The sequence below is a fragment of the Poecilia reticulata genome, linkage group LG2, assembly GCF_000633615.1.
Source record: "Poecilia reticulata strain Guanapo linkage group LG2, Guppy_female_1.0+MT, whole genome shotgun sequence".
NCBI lineage: Eukaryota > Metazoa > Chordata > Actinopteri > Cyprinodontiformes > Poeciliidae > Poecilia > Poecilia reticulata.
In genome coordinates, this window is record NC_024332.1 from 35369170 (window position 1) to 35380040 (window position 10871).

Sequence of the window (10871 nt, forward strand, 5' to 3'; positions counted from 1 at the left end):
AACAGTCATAAATATTCATGAAGACTTACTCATGTTCCTGACAGGTGTTATGTCATGTTTATGACGGTCTCATTCACAACCCGTCAATTAAAGTGTTATCGATTTTTTTTTTTTTCTTGCAAAAGCAGAAAACAATATTAAGCTGCAAAATATTAATCTTTTGCAGCTTAACTTCAAACCTAAGGTTACGTTACATTGTTAAACCAATTATTCATTTAATGTAACTATGCAGGAAACTTTCTGTGACTGATGACTTTTAGTCATTTAAATTGTGTCCAGAGGTGTMATTTCATTTTTTAACACCTTAGGTGTTWAATAATTATGAAAATAATTTCCTACAGTCATTAAGTCTATACTTTATTCTTTTCCTTCATTAATTTCCTTCCTCCTGTCCAAACAAAGAAATAACTTGTTTTTGCTTCCTTCTTTCTCATTCGCTTTATTTTCTACACTTTCTTGCTTTCGTTTCTTTCATCCGGTCTATCTTGCTTGCTCTCGCCGTACCTATCCGTAGTTTTCAGAGGTGTCTAAGAACTTAAAATATGAACTCAGCACTGGCRGTAAAGTCATGGTTAACTTTTCTATTTTCCGTTTCAGAAATGAATTTGACATGACAAATGTGCAGGAACCCTGTTCAAAGATAAACCATCACCAAAACGCAGAGCCATCTTGGCTCCTTTGTAGGGCTCTCCTACCTCTATCTTATCATGCACTAAAGCTCAGATAGTAAAGTCTTAAGCTTTGATGGGTTCTGACAAAATTAGTAATTTAAGATATGAAATGATGGACTAAGACATAGCAGTGGGAGAGCCCACTATAAGAGATGATTAATACTCTCTTTGATGTTTTACTGGCAAAAGTGCTTGCAGGAATAATCCATTTACAATCGCTTGTGTGTGTGTGTGTGTGTGTGTGTGTGCGCGTGTGCGTGTGTGTGTGTGTGTGTTTCTGTCCATTTCAGTGGAGTTTGAGAAATTGGACCTTGCTTCATTGCAGTCAATCCAACAATTTGCTGACAGCTTCAAGAAGAGGAACCTGCCACTTAATATTTTGGTAAATAATGGTAGGTAAGAGACACACAGTCTTAATCTGTAGAGTAGTCATTACATGAAGTTCCTTGCAAACATATTCATACCTGTTTGACCTTTTTCACATTACGTCACATTACAACCACAAAACTCAATGTAATTTTATGGGTTTTTTGCGGTAGATTAGCACATAATATTTCATGGGTATGAAGTGAAAGAAAGAGATAAACATGTGAAAATGCTCTCTGTCAGGGTGAACCATGGTGGATAGTTTTCTGGAGGAGAAACAGCTGGATGTTTATCTCCAAGGAGTACAACTATGAAAACATTCAGCCAAAACTACGATGGGTTGGTTTAGTTCAAAGCATATGCATGGGCTAGAATGATCTAGACAAAAATAAAGCTGAGAGTCTGATGCAAAAGCTTGATACTCATGAATGCTCTCCACCTAATCTATCAGAGCTTGAACTTTTTTGCAAAGATATTTAAATCTTTCACTCCRAGGCTTAAAGCTGTTGGCTATATTTCAAAAGCTATGCTGCTGTAATTGCAGCAAAACTGAAAATGCAGGCCCAATCCTTTTTAGAGTTTTATTTATTTGTAATAGCCAAAAAAAAGAAATACATTTGTTTTTTTTTTTCGGAAAAAAAAAGAAATGTATTTTCTTTTTTTAAAGATTCTTGTTTACTTTATAATGCAGTAAACAAGAATCCCGACTTCATAATCTTGYAATGCTTGTTTGTGGACAGGTAAAATCCCATTAAAATTCAATGAGGTTTGTGCTTGTAATATGGCGAAGTGTGGAAAAAGTTAAAGCAGTATTAATGCAAGTGCATTACTTTATGTATTSAGCACAAGTTTTAAATCCTCAGCATTGAAGTGTAGTTTAATGCTGTCAACAGTGTCAGAATTTAAATTCTGTGCAGAGGATTTAAATCTCAGTTGCACCATTTAGAGAAACATTATACATAATTACATAGAATTTGAACTCAGGCACCTCTTTCCTCTTCATTAAACTCCACTTTAGAGGCAGATATGACAYGTAATATTAACATTTAARTTACTGAATTATTCAGTTTTGTTGTGTTTTCTGTACCTTCCTCTGTTCGTCATGAAGATCATCGCTAAACTTTGAGACGTTAATCTGAGCTGGGCTTTTCTAGGAGTAACGTGAGAAGTACAGGAGCTTTAAAAAAAGTCTCAGAGTGGACAGGTTTTAATTTATAATGAGATTTCCGTGATCGTCTTTAGGTCAAAATTACATATAGCTTTGGAAATGAAAATCCACTGACATAAATGAATGATTAATTGATGCTAAAAGTCCCATTATCTCATTTCAAACTTGCCAAGGTCTTGTAACTTCCTGTAAGTAATCACTGATTGCAGCTGGAAGATTCCCTGTGCCAGGACTAAAATGGTCTGTTTAGGCATGCAGACAAGCGTCTATGACATAAATTTCAACAATTTCTCTAAATCATGTTTATCCCAAGAGTTTTTCATATGAAATTGGACGGCGAGACGATGTGAGACTCTGGGTGACTGATGGCGCACAGACCTCATATTAAATTAAGTGGTTGTTTACCCGTGATAGATGGGGTTCATTGGTGCAGCATATGCAAGGGAGCAGCACACAATTCTCTTTCTTTGAGCTTTGCTGTGAATGGTTGTTGCATCCAAAGGCCCTTTCCTGGTACGCCGAGGAAGCAGTCAGTTTTTGGGAAGGTTGCCAATGTCCGTCACCCTTGTCGTTTCCRGGCGCAACACGACGTCTGCACTGTTGACATTTTGAATCACTGTCAGGTTGGTCAGAAAGTGAGATTGCTCATAGCATAAATMATTTCTGATCGGAACAAGAGGTGGCAGTGACGACAGAAAGCTAACGACTAAGTCAACGTGTCACAAGCAGTCCCTTCTTGTTTGTCAATTTGATTGCTCCTAAACAAGAAACATTTTTCACAACAAGTTCATTTTCGATGGCTGAGACACGAGGTACACCCCTGCTTGGTCACCAGGCCCTCACACACGACAAGCTTTAGCTGTAAAATTGCTMTCAGATCCTATTAACTTGAGGTTGATGTTCCTTGTGAGAAAGCTGGAAGTCGGTTTACAAGCTTGCAAGTTGTTTTGAAGGTCTGTCRTCCTAACAAAGATTTATTTTTTAACGTACTTTGAATGAACGGTGAGAGAGGAACCCTGATAATGCAGTAAACAMGAATCTGTACCATTAGACTGAGCACCAGCACAGCAGTGTACAGTCAGATTTGTTCCCCCAAGTAAAATCTGGAGTATTCTCCTTTGTTCAAGCGTTCCTCCAAATCTAATAAAAAGTTGAGAATTGTGTTTATTATGATTGGATGTGGGGGGTTTTTCGCATACAAAGCTAGTAATAACAGATATGTTGACTTTTGTTTWTCTTAAGCCGGTGTGATGCTGGTTCCTGAGGGCCGAACTGAGGATGGGTTTGAGCAGCACTTTGGTGTGAACTACCTGGGCCACTTTCTGTTGACCTGGCTCCTCCTGGATGCACTGAAGGWTTCTGGGAAGTCCGGTCACGTCTCCTGTGTGGTCAATGTTTCGTCGTCAGCTCATTCCATCGGGGAAATCAGACTGAATGACTTAAACAGCTGGTGGGTACACACTTCTTCCACTTTCATGAACTTTCTACACATTTTGTCACATTACAGATAAAATTTGGTTTGATGATAGACCTTCACAAGTTTGTACAGAATATCGAAGTGGAAGAACATTTTTTCATGATTTTKTTTTTTATAAATTAAAATCTTAAAAGTGGGACACTTTTATTCAGCCTTTTTCTGCAATTGCAGTTTGGTATGTCTCTACGGGTTTAACACATGTAAAGATTTAAATTTGTGCCCATTCTTCTTTGCTGAGTTGCTCAAACTCAGTAAGATTGGGAGAGTTGCATTCTGCGTGCATCTGTGTTTGTTTTCCCTCCGAGGCCTTCACAGAACATCTGTATTTATACTGAGATTGAATTACAYGCAGGTYGTGGTAACAGTTTCAAGAAATATGTAAAAAACATTATTCTTTATAAATGTTAAATACTGCAGCTTTAAGTGCTACTCTAGTAGCAACAGCATTGTAAAAGGGAAAATGTTAATTGAATRGTACAACATTTACAAGTTCTGGATAACAATTACCATCTWTCWGCCTTGACGGACCATGAAAACTGTATATTTTTTGCTTATGGAATGATTGTGGTATTTTTTCCTCATTCAGAAAACAATTTCATACCAGGTGTTGTTATACTCGATGTCTTGGTGTTTGCATTATCATTAGCTGCTTCATTTTGTTTTGGCATTGATGAGAAGAAAATTGTTTCACATGTCTCATTATCGTCTCAGCTCTTATCACTGCTGTCAGGAAGTATTAGCAGCTTAGATTCTTCATTCTTTTTGCTCATTTGCATTTCCATGGGTTATAGCTGATATTGTTTAACTTTAAYTTGTGGCTCTGAAGTCTTCCAGGCAAAGCACTTGTGATAGAGATAACTATCTGTAACATAAAGAAAGATCTAACAGGACTTTTCTTGTAGTTTTGTGTTGCGCATGTAATGAATATGAGATACAGATCTGTTTAGAAACAGGCTGTCGCTCTGTTTTGCTTCATCATTAATGTGGCGTTGGCATACGAAGATATAATCATATGGAATAATTGTTGTTGGGTTTTTTTATTGCAAACATGGATATGAGGAACTTTTTATCCTTCTGATAAATAAATGGTAGCCTGACATTTATTATCTTTTTTCATCAGTTTTTTTTTTTCTGCATCAAACCTGCTGGAGATCAAAGGGGGCACCATGTCAATTTTGAAGTCTTTTGAAAGAACAAAAGGAGTTATTTTAGGGTTCCTGCTTTGTGAACCGTCAATGATATCACAACTGCATATCACAAAAGTTACCATAAAATCAGTCTAAGCTTTCACATTGAAAGCTAAAAACATAGACTGACTAATCAGAGAATACTATTGATCATTCAGATTGCTGATTTCATTTAATAACACACAACTGGACTCATTATTTAGGGTCATTGTTAAAGTCTAAAAGTACCGTTGTGTTTTCTGTTTCTTCAGCCAACATTATTCAGCTCATGCTGCTTACTGTGGAAGTAAACTGGCCCAGGTGCTGTTCAGTTCCCACCTTCACCAGGAGATGCAGAGAGAAGGTTTTCCAGTGGTTTCATGTGCCGTGGATCCAGGCATGGTGGATACGGCTCTATATAAGCATCTCTGCACACCTCTACATTTGGCACAAAGTCTAATTGCTCGGATCCTGTTCAGGGTAAATGTTGCACGTTTTCTAAAAATGTACATTTATGTTTTTTTAAGGAGAAAAATAAACCCCTAACAAAGACATTGTTTAATTTTGTGCATTGCTTGTGTTTTATTGGAACAAAAAAACCCAACTCCACTACCTTCTCTTTTGTGAAGTGAGTGATAACTCTATTTAAAAATCTTGTCAGGACCGCCTGGTTGTGGCTGACTAATAGCAGAAAAAAGTTCTTACCTCTTCTTCATTATGGCACCTACTTCGCACACTGAACGATTTGGAAGCTGAGATTTACACATCGAGCTAGTGCATTCAGTATGTTTTGCAAAACTCAGGCTAAGAAGGTTTTGAGAGAACTCTCTTTTTTTCCCCATCACCAGCTGCTTGTGCAATAATACCATGGTAACAAGAAACCTTCTTTGTCGGTCATCAATTAGCACTAAACCAATAGATCAATAGATTGAGAGCAGAATTGCTTTAATGTCCCGTCTTCCTATGCCATGCTGCAACTTCCTTTATATGTGTAATACCTATTCCTTGTTCCATTCCATTTTATTACATTTAACCTAAATATTATTTGTACTTAGGTTTACATTTCTTCTCAGAAACTATTGTTGGTGGTCATAGCCCTCGACGTGAACAAATACAGGCCTACAAAAGAACAAGTGAAATTTAATTTTGTACATACTGTGATCCGATATGGCTTGTACATGATGCTTACCACAGAACAATGCTTTTTATGCTCTTAGGAGGCATTTTAAAATATGTTTATGGTGACAGTAAATCTTTCTTAAAATTTCAACAACACTGCATCCAACACTTAACGTCTGGAACAAACACACACTTGGTTTGAGCCTAACTTAACCTGCAGTGACAGCAGTCGTTCTGCTTTCATGCGCAGTAAATACTGTTCATGCTTTTTCTACTGCCATGTTTTTTGTCGATGCTTTTGCTTTAGATATGTATGCAAGAATACCTTCTTGGAAACTCAGACTATTTTGCATGTATTTGTATTTTCCATAGACTCCTGCAGAGGGCGCTGCCACTGTACTGTCAGCCACTTTGTCACCAGCCCTGGATGAGAATTCTTGCGGAGGCTACTGGGCCAACGGGCGAAGGGAGATGACGACCCCGCCTACATTTGACCCTCAGCTTCCATTGAGTTTATGGGAAATCAGCCTCCAGTTGCTGGGATTACAGTAACATGGGACTCTAAAGATGACTAAGAGGACTAAATATATTTGAAAGCATCACATAAAGACCTTAAACTTGGGCTTACATTATTTCTGACCCTTTTTAAAATTATTTTCCAAATCTCACATGAAGGTGTTGGTCGCACAGATAGAACTGTGATTGGTTGCGTAGAGTTTGGCAAGCTGTTTTTCCAGACCTGCTTACGAAGGGCTAAAGTGAAGAGAATATGTCTTTATATTATGTTGTTTTATTTATATTTCTTTCTAAGCAAACAATATATGCAGACATACATAAATTTGTGTCATCCAGCAGAATCACTAACCAGATTTCTGTAATCAATGAATTTGTTCTTGGATATCAATAATTGGCCATCTAAAAATTGCTAAATCTATGAGTTACAAGACAAATTTTTTTTTCCGACGATCCAAATGTTTGGGTTAAGTGATAACGAAAAGGTACGCATTAGTACAATTAATCTAGAGTACAAGTCTAGGATGTGCAGAAAAGTAATGACTACTGTTATCAATACATAAATCCATCTTTTTCACTCAAAGCACTTTATTTTTTTTCTCTCATTCTAGAGATTTACTGTCTAATAAGACAGATTGTGAAGGATTTGCTTACTTTAAAGACATTGCTTAGTACCTAAAAATGATTTGGAAGGATATGTGAAGAATCTCTTTCAACACACTTGAACCTGGGACAATTTTCCCTCAGTCTGTGAATGACTCAACGTTTGAAAAATAATTTATTGCAAAGCCAGGGTTTCCAGGTGTTTCTTTTTCTCCATCAGTTCAGACACAAAAAAGGAGAAATTGGTCATACGTTTTTGTTTTTGATACGTACTGTTGTTTTGCACCGGGGACATGTGTGCAGTATGCACAGAAGTCTAGTATGAACTCTTATGGACCCAATAAATGTTGATGGGGAACAAAACAATAATCGGTTTTGGAGGAAGGGGAAAAAGAGAAAGCACTTTTTTCCTTTTTCTTTTTTTTTTTTTCTAGCGCACAAACTGTGATTGGTTCCCCACAGCTGCAGCTAATGCCGCTTTCTTATTTGGCGCCACTCCCAGTGCATTGTGGGATGGAAAAATCTCCACGATGAGAATAAAACTCTATCTGGTGAGCTGACACAGACGCTCGCTCGGAAAACACTGGAAGCAGCACGTCCAGGCGAAGGCTTATCCAGCAAACAAACACAGCTGTCTCTCATGCAGGGCTACACCCTCACACAAGATGCGCCATAATGCCCTCTCCACTGTGATTAATGCATTTTAGCATTGAAGATCAAACGTTTATCTCAAATTGACATTCTTAGGCTAAATTCTTTGCCATTTAGAAGTCAGCCTCTTATCTTTGTTTGCTGTATATAAAGCAATACTATCACTGTGGTAGCTAATTTAGCTACTGGCACAGACATTCAGCATGGAAGCAGAGAAGTTCCCGATATATGAGTAATTTGAAATTTCTCTGTCTACATGTACAAAGATGTGAAGAGATTTTTAGTGTTATGCTTTTTTTAGAGTAGCTACGTTTAAAGGTTTTTGCCTTTTCTTAACTAAGTGTCTGGATCCTTTTAGGGATGCAGCTCACATTGTCTCCTCCAGAAAACTGTGAGGTCAAACCGAATCTGTTACTCCTCCCTAAATGAGAGCGTAGATAACCTGCTCTGTCCTTTTCTTGTTAATTTATTTGGACAGCTAAAGGTAGGTGGAGGACGTCATTTTACTGGCCTGTTGTTTTTGTAAAAGTCTACCAGATTTTTTACTTAAACCTGTAGTATCCTCCTGCAACTTTGTCTGTCAGCAATTGTCTGCTTTCTACAAAGCAAGATGTCATAAAAAAGGGAGGGTTCAGTTTTAGATTCGTAGTAAAGAAATGTTTAATTGTGACGATCAGGAGTCGTGAGACACAGAGAGGTCTGTATAGTTTGTCCAGTGATTATAATAACTGTTAGTATGCACTGCTATCCAGTCATTTTAAAAAATATATATTGTTTCAGATTTGTTCCATCTGATCAGGTGATCAGATGGAATCATGGAGCACCAGGGTTTTCCTCAATTTATAGAACAAAGGGACTCCCTCAAACACGAAAATAAGTTGCTGCAAATTACTGGTCAACTGGCTGAAAGAAAACTCTGTTATGTTTTTTACTTGCTTACAAGAAAGATACATTTGTCACAGAATATTTCCGTTAGTTTAAAAAAAACACAGTCTTGGTGTGTTTTTCACATCATTGGTGCATACCGAGCGCATGCATAGCATAGCATGAGATTGACCTGTTGCTATCAGATCATCATTTTGTACTGTTATACATGTACAGCCGGAAAGGTCATTCTATAGGTAACAGTTTGGTGGTGAGTACTTTGCAAAGATTTTTTTCCCCATCAGATTTAGACAGAAAACCACTCCTTTTTAAGTCAGCAACCTCAGACCGGTTTTGTCATTTTAAGTCAGCAACCTCAGACCGGTTTTGTCATTTTTGAAGGTTGACTTTAATCAAAGACAACATTTGTCCTGCTTTGATATTTGTGAGACATTTAAGAAACAGTTGCAAAACACTTGAACAGACTGTCAGACTCTTTGCTTTGCTATGTTCGTCAGGTTTATTTGTAAATACAACAAAATGTTGAGATATGACGCTTTTGCAATTTCTCCAAGTCCAAATATGATTTATTAATAATTTGATTTGGACATACAATTGCACCAGAAGTCCAGTAAATGAGTTATCTCCACAGTCACAACAGTTTTGTGCCATTGCTTCAATTACATTAGTAATTCAATTCTGAAGCAAACAAATAATTAGATGTTTTTTTTTTTTTTGTAGGCTCATAATTGTGTGAGGACTCACTACTCAATGCCAGCAATATTTCTCAGTGTTTGGATGAATTTTGTTTTCTGCCTTCTCAGTGTTGTCACACAATACTCGGAAACTGTTCGCCTCAATGCTTCCTTGTTTGATTGTGACTCCCTTAGGCTACTGGAGTAAATAACACACATATTCCCACTGAAACAAATGTGCTTGCTTCCTGTGACACAAATGGAAAAAACACCAGCTTACAACTCAGCTCTGCTCTTCTATAGAGTGCAAGGCTACAAATGTGTGCTACATCCTGTCAAAGAGCTATCTAGTTTTTCTCAGTCCAGCTGCTGAACTCGGTGTATTTAAATGAGGGAGAAGTGAGGCGGAGGGGACCAAGAGAGCTTCAGACTCTTTCATCTGAGCACAAGGTTATCCAAAGAGTGAGCGTTTGACAGAGGCACGAACAAGCAAGTGAACTGTCCGAACTTAAACTGCAAATTTAGAAAAGGAGCTAAAACGGCTCCAGTAAGTATTTGTCAGTGGTTTCGTCTACGTGGTAAACTTGTATTTGATTATTTAAAGCGCTGGAGGAGCCCAGTGGAGGTGTGTGTAGATTGAAAACGCTTTAATAGCCATTCCTTTGACTGACCTGGGATTACATTTATATTAAATGTTCTAGTCCCATGTTTTGCAAAATCCTAAATGTGTATATGTATATGAGGAGCTGAGTATAAAAGGGGGAGCCAGATGAACTGAGTCCTTACTTTGGGACAATTAAAGTATAAGAAAATATGTTTGTTTTCCCTGTTCACTTAAAGCATGGAAACCTTATACTTGTTCTAAGTCCAGGCTTGCATTTTTGAGACTCAACAAAAAAAAAAAAAAGTTCCCACCACAGAACCATGGTAAAAACTCAGTTCATCTCGGCCCTTTGAGGTTTTAAGAAAATGTGTTTTAGTTTTCTCATAATTTTTGCTGTTGTTGAGATGCACATCTTATTGCTTTTTCTGTGCCTAAGAAGAAAAAAAAAGAACTCCCTCTTATGTGACTGTGAATTTTCTCATGTAGAACTAAACTAGTAGTAACTGTGATACCGTCTTGTCCCGTGCATTGCCGTAAGTTTTTTCTCTCGAGAGCGATGGGATGGAGGCCGTTTGGTGATGTGCGCCTGTATGCGTGAGTAAGTGTCTGTTTAGTTAAGGGAATCGATGTCCATGTTTCCTGTCTTCGGTTGTAACATTCCAGCAGCAGCCACCCCTATTTTTTCTATTATCCAAAGCCTCTCAATAAACATATCATTGTGCCACTCGCTCTCCATGTCTTTGCACCGTCTCATCGAGAATCTGTCAGCCTGGATGTGCTCAGAATGAGACTGCCAGCCTCAAGCAAAGTCTGAACTTTTGAGACATTCTCAGATCCATACGTGAAACACACACTGGTATGTCCCCATGTTTCCGTCATTTCAGAGGACATAACATTTCCTTGGATAGATTTACTATTTTGTCTATGACATTTGTCTTATTTTAAGCCTAGGATAAAATATAGTAAAAAAAAAA

The 10871-nt window shown here is 37.7% G+C and overlaps 1 protein-coding gene across 3 annotated transcripts in view; it reads left to right on the forward strand.

Moving 5' to 3' along the window:
* The window catches only part of LOC103461464 (dehydrogenase/reductase SDR family member on chromosome X-like), a 40226-nt gene extending 29602 nt beyond the window's left edge, over window positions 1–10624 (forward strand). For 2 of the 3 annotated variants that reach the window (XM_008403763.2, XM_008403774.2), the window contains 4 exons: window positions 962–1063; window positions 3448–3655; window positions 5121–5328; window positions 6340–10624. In XM_008403763.2, coding sequence (XP_008401985.1) covers window positions 962–1063; window positions 3448–3655; window positions 5121–5328; window positions 6340–6519 — 698 coding nt within the window. In that variant the 3' untranslated portion in view covers window positions 6520–10624. The remainder of the gene's footprint in view (window positions 1–961; window positions 1064–3447; window positions 3656–5120; window positions 5329–6339) is intronic. The other variant, XM_008403769.2, reaches the window with a different exon arrangement.
* Window positions 10625–10871: the final 247 nt, after the last annotated feature.